Source organism: Cherax quadricarinatus, chromosome 13 (assembly GCF_038502225.1).
Source record: "Cherax quadricarinatus isolate ZL_2023a chromosome 13, ASM3850222v1, whole genome shotgun sequence".
In the NCBI taxonomy this organism is placed as follows: Eukaryota; Metazoa; Arthropoda; class Malacostraca; order Decapoda; family Parastacidae; genus Cherax; species Cherax quadricarinatus.
The window spans coordinates 9381307-9397630 of NC_091304.1; the positions used below are offsets into that span (position 1 = coordinate 9381307).

The following is a 16324-nucleotide window of genomic DNA, read 5'->3' on the forward strand; positions in this document are numbered from 1 at the left end:
GAGAGATAGAGAGAGAGAGAGAGGAGGGATGTGGGTGGCCTTACTGTTATGTACAAGGCCAATATTGTCAAAGTACCACACTTGGATCCACTTCGAGGACAGCGTGAAACAAGCTTTTATGCCACAAGACGGGCAGAAAGCAGCAACCTCACTCTGGCTGTACCCTTCTCCAGAACATCACTCCATCTGAGATCATATATACCCAGGATGACTCGTGTATGGAACACATTCGTACAGCATAATGATGACAACGAGATAAAGTCAGTTGATCAAATGAAAATGCTGGCCCACAGATGGCTCCAACTTCATCCTGTTCCCTACTTGTATGTCTCATAACAATAAAAATGCTTTCAAATGAGCTGATGTAGGTAACAGTTCTTAGCTTGCCAATAAAGTTAAGAATCCTTAACCTGTAAATAGCTTGTCAATAAAGCTAGGGATCCTTAACCTTGTCAAATCCTGTGTAAAAAAAAAAAAAAGAGAGGGAGAGAGAAGGAGAGAGAGAGGGAGGGAGGGAGAGAGAGAGGGAGGGAGAGAGAGAGGGAGGGAGAGAGAGAGGGAGGGAGGGAGAGAGAGAGGGAGGGAGAGAGAGAGAGAAGGAGGGAGGGAGGGAGAAGGAGGGAGGGAGAGTGAGGGAGGGAGGGGCCTAGTAGCGATCAGTGAAGAGGCGGGGCCAGGAGCTGAGTCTCGACTCCTGCAACCACAATTAGGTGAGTACTGTATTGTCAGAAGTGTGCTGACATCACAGTTCAGATAACTCTCCAGAGTGACACATCCCCACATATATTTCTTAGCTACTATTAGCATTATTGTGTTTATCTTTATTTAAGAATATCATTTTTTGGTCTGAATGGATTGTTTACTCCTCTCATGTCTAAATGTATAAGTTTTTTAAGATTTTTTTTTTACGAAAACCAATACACATGTTGTAATACATCATTAATATGGGATCTAATAGCATTTTTCAGGTAAGAAATTTTCAACAAAATTAGTTGCTTACTTTGTTAAATTCAAGTAGTACATTATTTCTATCCATACCCCTTAACTTATTGATAACATATTGTGTACTTCAAATATTTTATAGTTACTATTGTTCACAAGAAAAAAATTCTTAGAACTTGAATTTCTTTATGATGGGTACAACCCTGCACTTTAAAGGAGGGGTTTGGGATATTGGCAGTTTGGAGGGATATGTTGTGTATCTTTATATGTGTATGCTTCTAAACTGTTATATTCTGAGCACCTCTGCAAAAGCAGTGATAATGTGTGAGTGTGGTGAAAGTGTTGAATGATGATGAAAGTATTTTCTTTTTGGGATTTTCTTTCTTTTTTGGGTCACCCTGCCTCGGTGGGAGACGGCCGACTTGTTGAAAAAAAAAAAAAAAAAGGTACGACCCTTACCTTGTAAAAGTTGGAAATTGGATAAACGGTGAATAAATTAAATTTAGAGTCTGTTATTTTTACAAATATATTATTTTAAGGTTTTATATACTAGATTCTTTTTCAAAGGCGAAGGAAAAGGAACTGTTTGGCTCTGCAGCTTCACATGAAACAAGGTGAGGCAGACAGGTCAGGTTCCAGTCAAGAAAATCAAGACCGTATTCAGCGAAAACTAAGCCGCTACCGGGACAAATACCTTTTCAATAAAAACAACAGACCTACCCCATGGTGTAAGTAAATTAAATATATAATAAACTTAAATGGAAACTTGTAGTGCATTTAGTGATGAGAAAAACAACTGTAAGGAAGGAAATTGTATGATTATGAGTAATTTAGAGCAAACCCTTGGTTTAATGGTAATGGCAATTGTGGTGGATAAAGATGACATGTTTTGTTGTAATCATAAAAAATGGACACTTCTGTAACCAACATATTTTGTCATTTTTTCTGAATCGGTTAAATCAGTGGATCTTGTCTCATACTTCCAGAGGCCATTAAATCAGGTTTTTTTTTAACCTACAAAACAACAGCTCTGTAGGTATGAATGGGATGTGATTGAGATTCAGAGTGTAGGTAAAGCAGTAACAAAATGGATGTAAGTAAATCTGTTTATACATGTCTAACACCTAGTTTACTCTTGAGAGTTCCTATTTTTGGAGGTATTCTCATCTAACATCATTAGAAATGTTAAATGTTGAAATATTAATAGTTCTGAAAGAAATACGTTTAATGAGGTTAGTCTCCATCTGCTTGCACTGCAGGAAAAATGTGTTACGTGAGAGTGGTACTGTAACCAAATATGCATGTGTGCTTGTAGTGTGGTGACTGAAATGTTCTGTTTTTTTAATTACGTCAGCCATCTCCACCAAGGGTGGCCGAAGAAAGGGAACACATTCACTGTCACTCATTCAGTAGCTGTCTTGCCAGAAGTGAACAGATATCACAATGCAGATTACCCCCACACAGTAACATTCCCACCCCTCTTTCAGAGTGTAGGCTCTATACTTTCCACATCTATCCCCACCATCACTTGTGGCCAGTATTGCATACTGTAGCTGTTACTACCAACCACCAGAACTTTAAGCACTCCAATCTAAGGAATCATTGCTGCAACAAGTTTCTGCACCATCCTGTGCATGTCACGCCACTTAAATGTTCTAATCATTCCTCGATCCAGTGGTTGTAAAAAATGTGTTTAGTGGTAAAAACAAAATTTTAAGCTGTGGATTTAGAGACTGCAAAACATGATGATGGCTTTGGGAATTATCAGGAGTGATGAGAACCTTGTATGAGAGGTTGTTTTGGGTCAGGTACAGCTTGACTGAAGGAGCCAGTCGACAAGCAGTTTCACTCATCCAGATGATCCTGTTAAATTGCCAAAGCAAAGTGGTTTTATTGTTACTTTACAAAGCATGGGAAGTCCCAGAGCATTAAATAAGCATTGACTTGCCTTTATAATCACAGAAGCAAACTGAAATGAACCTTTGTTGCCTTGAAGCCAGGTGCACTTTTCATTTTTATGCTTATGCAAGGTCTTGGGTGCATTTTCCAAAATAAGCCTGTCTCATCAGCATTAAATACTTGCTCAGAATTGTCGTCACCCTTGGAAATAAGTTTTTCCGGCTCTGCTGGGAAACTTTCTGCAGGAGTATGGTTAGAAGAAACACTTTCTCTGCTCAATTTTTGCATTCTACTGATTGCTCATTTTAAAACCACTAAACCATTCTGCAGTAAACACTTTTTCAAGCTTTCATTCCTGCTCTGACCCTGTTTTATAGTAAATTTGGCTTTTGCGTAAAGAGGGTACTAAATGGGGCACTTTTTTTTCTCGATCTTCGCATTCAGTAATTTTTTGGTTTTGTTTAGCTCTATTAACCACCTTGACATTCTTTTTTCAGCATATTAGTATCAGTTACTCATAGCATATACTTCCATGTTCTCTTCATTCTCTCCAATTTTATGAATTGTTGATTCTCTAACACTAAAGGCACGAGCCACCTTCACCTAATGGACTTATTTTTAGGCTTTAGGCTTATTTAACACCTCGGTTTTTTCAAAATAGGTATATATACCTTAACATTTAATCTTCTTGGTACTTTAGTGTCACTGGTAGTACTTTTTTGTTCTTTGATAACATCCAGAGATGAGAAGGGGTGATGAAAATGTTCAAAATATGGAGCCATACACACCCGAGAGAGAGAGAGAGAAGGGTATGGAACATGTCCATAAACTGTCCATGTGGGTGGGTGTAAACAGGGGGAGGCCAATCTAGGCTTTTCTAAAATAATCGAGATGCCCAAAGGCATTGGAACCAGCCCAATTTCAAATTTTTCTCCAAGTTTACAAGGTGTGCGTTCAGTCAAAAACCACATATTAATGTTTATTGAAAGAAATATGAATGCAATTTACATTCATAATTTGCACAGGTTATATTTCTGAAAACTGTGCTAACAATGATTTCAGTGACTTCTGGAGTGAAACATGTGTGGTAAAAAGGGGTGTGTTCCTCAGTCCTCCAAAAACACAAATTTTTTTACCCATATGATAAGTCCTCTAAAAATAATGCTTTTTCCACCTAATTTTGCTGATGAGGATGCTTTGTAAAATACTTGAACTCTAGTGAGGTTCAATCAGTTTAAAGGAACTAGTGAGGTTATACAGTTGAACCCTTTAGGGTCCAGACCCCTGATCTGTAAATTGCTCTTAAAGGTTCAAGAATTTAAAAAAAGAATTATTTTTTCTTATGAAATAACAGAAAATCTTTTGCCAGAGGTAATGAAAGCAAAAGTACGAAATTTGATGGAAAACTTATGGAATTACTCTCTCACAAAGTTAGTGGTCTTGACAATATTTATGCATTGGCAGTTTTGCCCACTTTGAGTCCTATTTTAGGCCAATTCCATTGTTACAGTCAACCAAACTCCAAGGTTGTTAGTAAAATTTTGGATATTAGTATGAGGGATTCTGTAGATTGCACTAACTATAATGGGAGTCTTAAGGTTATTAACAGAGAAGTTGGTAAATATATATTCACCAAATTCATTTCTAAAGCATGTGGTGTTACAACATAATAGTTCATTAGAATAGTAGATGGCAATCCCTTTTCCCATTTGGTCTGGTCTGTAGTTGTGGATTACTGTGTATCCTGCAATCGAGTCATTACAATTATGTGAGTCGAGTCATAGTGTGTAGATGTCTGTTGTGTCTTGCTTAAGCCAGGTTTCAGTAAATATAATACAAGAGAAGGTTGTATTTAAGGAATCTAGGAGTGCCAGGAGGTCATCGTAGTGCTTACTCAGGGATCTGATGTAGTTAAAATTTTTTATATCCCTTGCATTATTGAGGACAGTTCTGGCTTTGGTTTCTGTGTAATAAAGACAGTTGCTTTTGGTACAGTATAGGTTAGGATTTAGATTTTATAGATTTACATCAGGGTTGGTATCTGCATTCAGCATTCACGGCAACAGTGGCAAGATAGGATGATAGACAGTGAACTGGTAAATGGTATAGGCATAGTTTCATGCTTAATTTTCTTCTTTGCTTAACTAGCATCACCTAATGGTATAGGCATAGTTTCATATTTAATTTTCTTCCTTGCTTAACTAGCATCACCTGTACTTTGCTGGGATGCATGATAAATTTCTTGAGATGAGATGGGATGATGAAAAGAAGGAAAAACTGGGTGATGTATGCTTAGGGAAAATATTACATTATGCATCCAGATACACTGACCTGCATGAGAGGTTGTTTGTTGACATCCCATCACCCTCCTTCACAACCTCCCATTCACAACTAAAACAGTGGAGATACCCAGTGTTTGGTGGGGGTCTTATGCTTGCCTTCCACAGTGGTTAACAGAAATGCACATCAAGGGAAATGACACTTTTGTTGGAAATGAAAAACTAAATTTAAATTTCAGAATACTGAAAATGGAAGTTATGATTGCATGACTTACGGGTGTGAAACAATTTACTTAATTCATCATGATAGGTAGGTCTTGATAGAACACAGTCTGGATGGTAACCGGAAACTAGTCAGGTGTGCCTGCCTTTTATGGTATCTGTACACAGCAGTGATATTCTAATCACCATGTGGCAGTGTGGATGAGGCTGTCACAGCCACTAACAAGCTGATAGTCTGTACAGTATTGGAGCTAGGAGAGGGAGGTTTATGCTAGAAATACAACTGGTATAATTCCAAAATGAGCTTCCCCTCAATCTTTCCTCTTCTCATATCATCCAAGGAGGAACTAGATTGAAGGTATAAAACAACTGTAGTATCAACAAAGTGAACACCTTCACCAAACTGTTGCACTCAAAATAAGTTATGATGGTTTCTACATATCTGAGGTTTTCATTATACAATAGATGAAGCTGCATGGTTTTCTTTGTGTATTGTATGATTATCATTCTGATCTATATTTGTGAATATTGAAAGAATCAAGGCTTTATTTGAAGCTTTCATAATTTAAATTATGGATCAACTAGATCAGACCAACAGACATATGAGCTTTCTCTTCACTCCTAGCCACACCAAGCCTGCTGTAAACTCTAGTTCATTCACCTATAAACAGGTACTATACAGTATTAGAAGAGATTAATGAAACAGTGAAGATGATTTACTCTGGCTGAAGTTATGTGATGGTATGTTACTGAAATATATCACTTTAAGCCTGCTAGTATGGATACTCTACATGTTTACCATTAAATTTTTCTTCGTATTCAGATCCAACTCAGAAGATGCCAAGAGCACTATCTACATCAGCCTCTCTCTTCCGATCTTTGTTACACAAGACTGAATTGATGGGCCTTAGTACAGAAACCCAGCCTATGCATTCTGCAAATGTTGGTGATATTAGAAAAAAATGGCATATTCCTCCAGCATTCAAGTGAGTGTAGAAATACAGTACAAGTTTTTATTTTCATGTTCATAAATGTTACCCTGCTCATTCCCCAGCAGGACATAAAATCTGCCCCAACCACTTGTCTCTATGCTGATCTAACACACTTACAGTATCTCTTCAGAAAAGAGCCTACACAATTATATATATATATTTTTTTTTTCAACAAGTCGGTCGTCTCCCACCGAGGCAGGGTGACCCAAAAACGAAAGAAAATCCCCAAAAAGAAAATACTTTCATCATCATTCAACACTTTCACCACACTCACACATTATCACTGCTTTTGCAGAGGTGCTCAGAATACAACAGCTTAGAAGCATATACGTATAAAGATACACAACATATCCCTCCAAACTGCCAATATCCCAAACCCCTCCTTTAAAGTGCAAGCATTGTACTTCCCATTTCCACGACTCAAGTCCGACTATATGAAAATAACTGGTTTCCCTGAATCCCTTCACTAAATATTACCCTGCTCACACTCCAACAGATCATCAGGTCCCAAGTATCATTCGTCTCCATTCACTCCTATCTAACACGCTTATGCACGCTTGCTGGAAGTCCAAGCCCCTCGCCCACAAAACCTCCTTTACCCCCTCTTTCCAACCCTTTCGAGGATGACCCCTACCCCTCTTTCCTTCCCCTATAGATTTATATACTTTCCATGTCATTCTACTTTGATCCATTCTCTCTAAATGACCAAACCACCTCAACAACCCCTCTTCTGCCCTCTGACTAATGCTTTTATTAACTCCACACCTTCTCCTAATTTCCACACTCCGAATTTTCTGCATGATATTTACACCACACATTGCCCTTAGACAGGACATCTCCACTGCCTCCAACCGTCTCCTCGCTGCTGCATTTACCACCCAAGCTTCACATCCATATAAGAGTGTTGGTACTACTATACTTTCATACATTCCCTTCTTTGCCTCCATAGATAATGTTTTTTGACTCCACATATACCTCGACACACCACTCACCTTTTTTCCCTCATCAATTCTATGATTAACCTCATCCTTCATAAATCCATCCGCCGACACGTCAACTCCCAAGTATCTGAAAACATTCACTTCTTCCATACTCCTCTTCCCCAATTTGATATCCAATTTTTATTTATCTAAATCATTTGATACCCTCATCACCTTACTCTTTTCTATGTTCACTTTCAACTTTCTACCTTTACACACATTCTCAAACTCATCCACTAACCTTTGCAATTTTTCTTTAGAATCTCCCATAAGCACAGTATCATCAGCAAAAAGTAACTGTGTCAATTCCCATTTTGAATTTGATTCCCCGTAATTTAATCCCACCCCTCTCCCGAACACCCTAGCATTTACTTCTTTTACAACCCCATCTATAAATATATTAAACAACCATGGTGACATTACACATCCCTGTCTAAGACCTACTTTTACCGGGAAGTATTCTCCCTCTCTTCTACACACCCTAACCTGAGCCTCACTATCCTCATAAAAGCTCTTTACAGCATTTAGTAACTTACCACCTATTCCATATACTTGCAACATCTGCCACATTGCTCCTCTATCCACTCTATCATATGCCTTTTCTAAATCCATAAATGCAATAAAAACTTCCCTACCTTTATCTAAATACTGTTCACATATATGCTTCAATGTAAACACTTGATCTACACATCCCCTACCCTCTCTGAAGCCTCCTTGCTCATCCGCAATTCTACATTCTGTCTTACCTCTAATTCTTTCAATTATAACCCTACCGTATACTTTTCCTGGTATACTCAGTAAACTTATTCCTCTATAATTTTTACAATCTCTTTTGTCCCCTTTCCCTTTATATAAAGGGACTATACATGCTCTCTGCCAATCCCTAGGTACCTTCCCCTCTTTCATACATTTATTAAACAAAAGTACCAACCACTCCAACACTATATCTCCCCCTGCTTTTAACATTTCTGTCATGATCCCATCAGTTCCAGCTGCTTTACCCCCTTTCATTCTACGTAATGCCTCACGTACCTCCACCACACGTACATTCTGCTCTTCTTCACTCCTAAAAGATGGTATACCTCCCTGGCCAGTGCATGAAATTACCGCCTCCCTTTCTTCCTCAACATTTAAAAGTTCCTCAAAATATTCTCGCCATCTACCTAATACCTCCCTCTCCCCATCTACTAACTCCCCTACTCTGTTTTTAACTGACAAATCCATACTTTCCCTAGGCTTTCTTAACTTGTTTAACTCACTCCAAAATTTTTTCTTATTTTCATTAAAATTTCTTGACAGTGCCTCTCCCACTCTTTCATCTGCTCTCCTTTTGCACTCTCTCACCACTCTCTTCACCTTTCTTTTACTCTCCATATACTCTGCTCTTCTTATAACACTTCTACTTTGTAAAAACCTCTCGTAAGCTACCTTTTTCTCTTTTATCACACCCTTTACTTCATCATTCCACCAATCACTCCTCTTTTCTCCTGCCCCCACCCTCCTATAACCACAAACTTCTGCCCCACATTCTAATACTGCATTTTTAAAACTATTCCAACCCTCTTCAACCCCCCCACTACTCATTTTTGCACTAGCCCACCTTTCTGCCAATAGTCGCTTATATATCGCCCGAACTTCCTCCTCCCTTAGTTTATACACTTTCACCTCCCTCTTACTTGTTGTTGCCACCTTCCTCTTTTCCCATCTACCTCTTACTCTAACTGTAGCTACAACTAAATAATGATCCGATATATCATTTGCCCCTCTGTAAACATGTACATCCTGGAGCCTACCCATCAACCTGTTATCCACCAATACATAATCTAACAAACTACTTTCATTATGTGCTACATCATACCTTGTATATTTATTTATCCTCTTTTTCATAAAATATGTATTACTTATTACCAAATTTCTTTCTACACATAGCTCAATTAAAGGCTCCCCATTTACATTTACCCCTGGCACCCCAAATTTACCTACTACTCCCTCCATAACATTTTTACCCACTTTAGCATTGAAATCCCCAACCACCATTACTCTCACACTTGATTCAAAACTCCCCCCGCATTCACTCAACATTTCCCAGAATCTCTCTCTCTCCTCTACACTTCTCTCTTCTCCAGGTGCATACACGCTTACTATAACCCACTTTTCACATCCAATCTTTATTTTACTCCACATAATCCTTGAATTTATACATTTGTAGTCCCTCTTTTCCTGCCATAGCTTATCCTTCAACATTATTGCTACTCCTTCTTTAGCTCTAACTCTATTTGAAACCCCTGACCTAATCCCATTTATTCCTCTCCATTGAAACTCTCCCACCCCCTTCAGCTTTGTTTCACTTAAAGCCAGAACATCCAGTTTCTTCTCATTCATAACATCCACAATCATCTCTTTCTTATCATTTGCACAACATCCACGCACATTCAGACTTCCCACTTTGACAATTTTCTTCTTATTCTTTTTAGTAATCTTTACAGGAAAAGGGGTTACTAGCCCATTGTTCCCGGCATTTTAGTTGACTTTTACAACACGCATGGCTTACGGAGGAAAGATTCTTATTCCACTTCCCCATGGATATAAAAGGAAAAGTAATAAGACCAAGAACTATTAAGATAAAATCAAAGAAAACTCAGATGAGTGTGTATAAATAAACGTGTACATGTATGTGTAGTGTGACCTAAGTGTAAGTAGAAGTAGCAAGACATGCCTGTAATCTTGCATATTTATGAGACAGACAAAAGACACCAGCAATCCTACCATCATCATGTAAAACAATTACAGGCTTTTGTTTTACACTCACTTGGCAGGACAGTAGTACCTCCCTGGGTGGTTGCTGTCTACCAACCTACTACCTAAATTATCATCAATTATATCACTACACTAATAGTATACAATACTATCAAGTTGATAAATAAGACACGTGCAACACCTGGGTCTCTTTATTAATGAGATACAGTGGACCCCCGCATGACGATATTATTTCAATCCAGAAGTCTGTTTGGGTGCCGTTATAGACCGAATTTGTTCCCATAAGAAATATTGTGAATTAGATTAGTCTGTTTCAGACCCCTAAAAATACACCTACAAAAGCACTTACAAAAATACACTTACATAATTGGTCGAGTTGGGAGCTGATCGTTATGCGGGTTTCCACTGTATTTCATCATCTTGGCTGTGGGACTGAACATCTCAGATTTACATGTTCCACTTTTTCCACCATCCTCAATAATTATTCCTGTTACTAGATAGCAAAATATCTCATCAATAAGGATAACCAAATGTTGCACATGGCTTATTCAGCAGCAATAGTAGTATTTTATTTTTCAAATTGGTGTTGTTATATGTGATTAAGAGCAGCTTAAGTCTCTTACTGTGTCTAAGAAAGCTGACTAGAAGTGGCATGTGAAGTAGTTTTCTTACATGATATTATTGTTTTACATTAGTGCTTGAGGTAATTTTTTTTTCAAGTATGATATGTGAATTATATATTGTACTGCATAAGCTATCTTGTTTTCAAATTATTTTTGTATTGTACTGTATTTTCTATCCATAAATTGGAATAATACTTTTTCCTTGCAGTGTGGAGTTTATCAGTTATTATCTTGATCGCACAAATCGCTTGTCTGAGATGAAGGAACGCTTAGATCATCTTCTAACTGAAAATTCTCAGTTAATGCAAGAGGAGACAGAGCTCAGAGTCAAGTGAGTGAGTTTTAACAAGTATGTATTAATTCAGTGCCTGCACTCTGAAGGAGGGTGGGGATATTTGCAGTTTGGAGGGGCATTTGAACTGTAGTAAATGTTTTTCTCTGCTTAAGAATTTTTCTTATCCATTGGGGTCACCCATTGATATGTTACTCCTAAAATTGTGACTTCTGTATATATCTTTCTTTTCTTTCAACAAATCGGCCGTATCCCACCGAGGCGGGGTGGCCCAAAATGAAAAACAAAAGTTTCTCTTTTTAAATTTAGTAATTTATACAGGAGAAGGGGTTACTAGCCCCTTGCTCCTGGCATTTTAGTTGCCTCCTACAACACGCATGGCTTACGGAAGAAGAATTCTGTTCCACTTTCACATGGAGATAAGAGGAAATAAACAAGAAGAAGATCTAGAAAGAAAATAGCAGAAAACCCAGAGGGGTGTGTGTATATATATGCTTGTACATTTATGTGTAGTGTGACCTAAGTGTAAGTAGAAGTAGCAAGACATACCTGAAATCTTGCATTTTTATGAGACAGAAAAAAGGACACCAGCAATCCTACCATCATGTAAAACAATTACAGGCTTTCGTTTTACACTCACTTGGCAGGACGGTAGTACCTCCCTGGGCAGTTGCTGTCTACCAGCCTACTACCTAGTTCTGTATATATATGGTGATCAATTATTTTCTTCGTGACTTTTTTTTTTTTAGCTACCTATACTGTGGCATACCCATAAATAAAAATTAATTTGTGTTGGAAGATTAAAAAAAAAAAATCACTCATTGGCAACAGTGGCATAAATTCACCATCAATATTTATGTTTTACAATTTATTGATGTGATGAATGGTTTTGAAAACTGACAAGTTGAAGAATTGAGACACTTATGCAACATATAGGAATCTTTATTGAAGAAATGTTTCACCACACAGTGGCTTCATCAGTCTGATACAAAGTAGAAATGGGTAAGGAGAAGAGGAGATTGAGGTACTCAGTCCCTCAGCCTGGAATTGGTGTGTTCAGTCCATCACTTTTGTAGGAAGTACAGTACAGGGCCAGAGAGGTCGCTTATATAATGCAGTCAGGTGAATCGAAGCAGGAGGAGGTGGGATCACAGTGGGACCTTCCACTAGTGTAAGTAGGTCATCGTCCAAAGGTTGGACAAGCGTTGAAGAAGTCTTTGTACCAAGATCCCATGATGTTGCAGTGTCTTACAGATGTGATAAATGGTTTAAAAAACCGACAAGTTGAAGATTGAGACACTTATGCAACATATGGGAATCTTTATTGAGGAAACGTTTCACCCTTCTGATTTGTATTGGACTGATGAAGCCACTGTGTGACGAAACGTTTCCTCAATGAAGATTCCCATATGTTGCATAAGTGTCTCATTTCTTCAACAATTTAATGACACCAGGATATGATTGTTTTTCTGTTTTTTAATTACTTTTAATGTTTAACACTTGTTCACTAGTTTCTAGAGAGTTTAGATGTGTTTAAAGATGTTTTAGTATTTCAAACATGAGGAAATGCTTTGCCCGACATTGCTTCACTTGGAATGTAAGGTATGCACACAGTATATATTATTTTTTTTTTTAAATGCTGGCCGTATTCCATTGAGGCGGGATGGCCTAAAAAGAAAAACAAAAGTTTTCTTATTAAGTATTTTATTCCCAGCATTTTAGTTGCCTCTTACGACACACATGGCTTAAGGAGGAAGAATTTTGTTCTACTTACCCATGGAGAACGAACCCCAATGGAAATAAGTCACTCTGTCTGACTTTTTTGGGTTATCCTAGGTTCTCTACACATATGTTGCTATGTATGATAATATTGTGTATTCCTGAATAAACTTACTATAATTATGTTTATTTTATTTTTTTATTAGTTTGGTCTTCTAACACTATTTACAAGGAATACTTATAATATTACAATTGTTTTAGAGTGTAATACTCATCAAAACATGGAAATTCACATTATTTGACTTTAAAAAAATAAAACATTAAATTTTTTTATTCTTTGTGTAGTATACAAAGTGTAGTTTACATGTAATAAAGTATTGTTAAGCACAAAGAAAGCCACTATCATGCTTCAACATTTCAGACAGACTGATTCTAACGTTATAGACTTCTTAAAACTAGACATAGGTTATGGAGTGGTTCCACACCATCTACAGCCATCTCACCCATTGCAGCATTTAGTAATTCTCTAACTTGTCTCAAAGCTCCCTAAACATTACTTAACTCCTCCAAAAATCTTTTTTTCTTTCCCCACATCCCTCCCTCAATCCTTCTCCTATCCCCCTTCCCCAGGTGCATACACTCTTACTATGATCCACTTCTGATATCTGACCTTCATTGTAGCTCTTAATTCTTGAACTTATACTCTTGTAATCCCTATTTTCTTTGCATAATTGATCATTTAACATTACCACTACACTTCCTCTAACTCCTATTCTTTCAGATACACTCGATCTAATCCCATTTACCCTTCCCCATTGAAATTTTCCCTCCCCCTGTTATTGTTATTGTTGATGTTGCAATTGTTGTAAAACTGCACTTGTTCTTAAGTACTACTGTTACTTATCTGCAGACTATGTGTCATTAAACTGAGATTTTGTATCATTCTTCATTGACATTCAGTTCTTCATATCTTATCTTTTTTTTACTTTCTTGAATTATTTGGTGTTTTTTAAATGAATTAATATTTCCACAGGTGTAATCATATGGAGGCTGACTGTGAAAACATTAAGTCAGAGAATGATATACTTCTCAATAAGGCTTTAGAACTTCATGATCTTCTTAAAGGTCTAGCAGGGCGACCCCTTCCACTTCCACCACTTGTGGCTGCTTTGCATAACCCTCCAAGCCCTCCACTACCCACTAGACCACTTCCAAAAGGCAGCTTGCGGGGACCAATTATGACTAAGGCAGCAGCAAAAATGATGATGACAGAGCAGGCACCACCAACGGGAGGTGAGTGTTGGTTCATTACTTGCAAGCACAGTGTTGGTACCATTCTCTCAGTCTACTTCTAATGCTTTGTTCCTTTTATATACTAAGGGGTAATTGAAGCACTCTTTAATCAGACTCAATGCATACATTCTCTAGGACAAAACAATGTGTTGTATAGCTTCTGTTTAAATTGCAGACTGAGAAAGTATTTTTCTAGTAAATTTTCTTCATTTTTTTATACACATAATATCAAGTTAAACTGAAATATGTGTATTCAGAATTTATAAAAACATGCTTCTTGATCATGTTATGTATATTGTATTGTAAAAATATTTAAGCTTTGTTGCCAGTGGTGGCAATGATGAGAACTAGTTGCTGTAAATTGCAGCTTATGAGTCTAGTTTCAAAGCTTAATTTTCTGTTTCAAAATTTAGGGGTACACTTGTATGATAAATATAAATAACAAATATGGTAAACCTTTGAATTAATGAACTCTGAAAATTTTGAGACTAAATTCACCTGGTTATTTGAACTGGAAACAGTAGACTAAGTTCATTGGTTACAGAACTGTCTATTATTGTTAGTCACTCAAAAAACCTCATCTCTCTATCCACCACAGTTGCCACCACCAGCCACCTGCTCCTCCTTATTGATCCATTAAGTTGAAAGTTTACTGTACTAAACAAGGCTTAATACCAGGCTGCAACTCTGATTTTCAACACTCATAAACACTGCTATGGTATCTACATATAAGATTTATTGTTGTTACTGTACTATTGAGCATTTACCTTTTTTTTTTTTTTTAATAGTCAACCTTGCAAATTCATGGGACTCCTTATTTGAAAATTTCAATTATTCATTATTTTTACTGATGGGCAACCTGCATATAGGTTTAATTATTCAACTGTTTTCTGGCAGTTTCCACTATTTTCATGCTTGGCATGTGACCCTTTTACTAAAAACTAGCCATAAAATTTCCTTCAAACTGTGCTGAATGGCTCTCTCATAAATCTCTTCTCTCTTGGTTCTGGTCATTCACTTTTATGAATGTCAATATTGATTAAATTAGAGTGATATCTTACTCAAAATGGTCTCTTGAAAAAAATTAGCCCAAATCTAAAACAAAATTTATTATGCAGACATACACAGATAACCCACACATAGGAGAGAGGAGCTTACGACGACATTTTGGTCTGACTTTGTAAACGGTCCAAGACGGACTGAAATGTTGTCGTAAGACGGACCGAAATGTGTGCACGTGCTCGTGCACACACCTAATTGTGGTTGTAGGGGTCGAGACTCAGCTCCTGGCCCCACCTCTTCACCGAATGCTACCAGGTCCCCTCTCTCCCTGCTCCATGAGCTTTATCATACCTCGTCTTAAAGCTGTGTATGGTTCCTGCCTCCACTACATCACTCGCCAGACTGTTCCACTTCTTGACTACTCTATGGCTGAAGAAATCCTTCCTAACATCCCTTTGACTCATCTGATTCTTCAACTTCCAAGTGTGACCCCTTGTTTCTGTGTCCCCTCTCTGGAACATCCTGTCTCTGTCCAACTTGTCTATTCCACACAGTATTTTGTATGTCATTATGTATCCCCTAACCCTTCTGTCCTCCAGTGTCGTCAGGCCAATTTCCCGTAACCTTTCTTCGTAGGACATTCCCCTTAGCTCTGGAACTAACCTTGTCACAAACCTTTGCACTTTCTCTAATTTCTTGACGTGCTTGACCCGGTGCAGGTTCCAAACTGGTGCTGCATACTCCAGTATGGGCCTGACATACACAGTGTAAAGTGTGTGTGTGTGCGTACCCACCTAATTGCATTCACCTATTTGCACTCACCTAATTGTGGTTACAGGGGTTGAGACTCAGCTCTTGGCCCCGCCTGTTCACCGAGTGCTACTAGGTCCTGTCTCTCCTTGCTCCATGAGCTTTATCATACCTCATCTTAAAGCTATGTATAGCTCCTGCCTCCACTACCTCACTTGCTAGGCTATTCCACTTCCTGACTTTGACTGAAGAAATATTTCCTAACATCCCTTTGACTCATCTGGGTCTTCAACTTCCAATTATGACCCCTTGTTTCTGTGTCCCCTCTCTGGAACATCCTGTCTCTGTCCACCTTGTCTATTCCACGCAGTGTTTTGTATGTCGTTATCATGTCTCCCATAACCCTCCTGTCCTTCAGTGTCGTCAGGCCAATTTCCCTCTACCTTTCTTCATAGGACATTCCCCTTAGCTCTGGAACTAACCTTGTCACAAACCTTTGCACTTTCTCTAATTTCTTGACGTGTTTGATCGAGTGTGGGTTCCAAACAGGTGCTACATACTCCAGTATGGGCCT

At 38.0% G+C, this 16324-nt stretch overlaps 1 protein-coding gene across 3 annotated transcripts in view; it reads left to right on the forward strand.

Annotated features, from left to right (window-relative positions):
• The window catches only part of LOC128688668 (PHD finger protein rhinoceros), a 115860-nt gene that overhangs the window by 38461 nt on the left and 61075 nt on the right, over positions 1 to 16324 (forward strand). For all 3 annotated transcript variants that reach the window (XR_011391926.1, XR_011391927.1, XM_070084471.1), the window contains exons 7-10: positions 1510 to 1670; positions 6166 to 6328; positions 10903 to 11025; positions 13739 to 13998. Coding sequence is in view for 1 of the 3 variants with exons in the window: in XM_070084471.1 (XP_069940572.1) it covers positions 1510 to 1670; positions 6166 to 6328; positions 10903 to 11025; positions 13739 to 13998 (707 nt within the window). In the remaining 2 variants the exon portion in view is untranslated. The remainder of the gene's footprint in view (positions 1 to 1509; positions 1671 to 6165; positions 6329 to 10902; positions 11026 to 13738; positions 13999 to 16324) is intronic.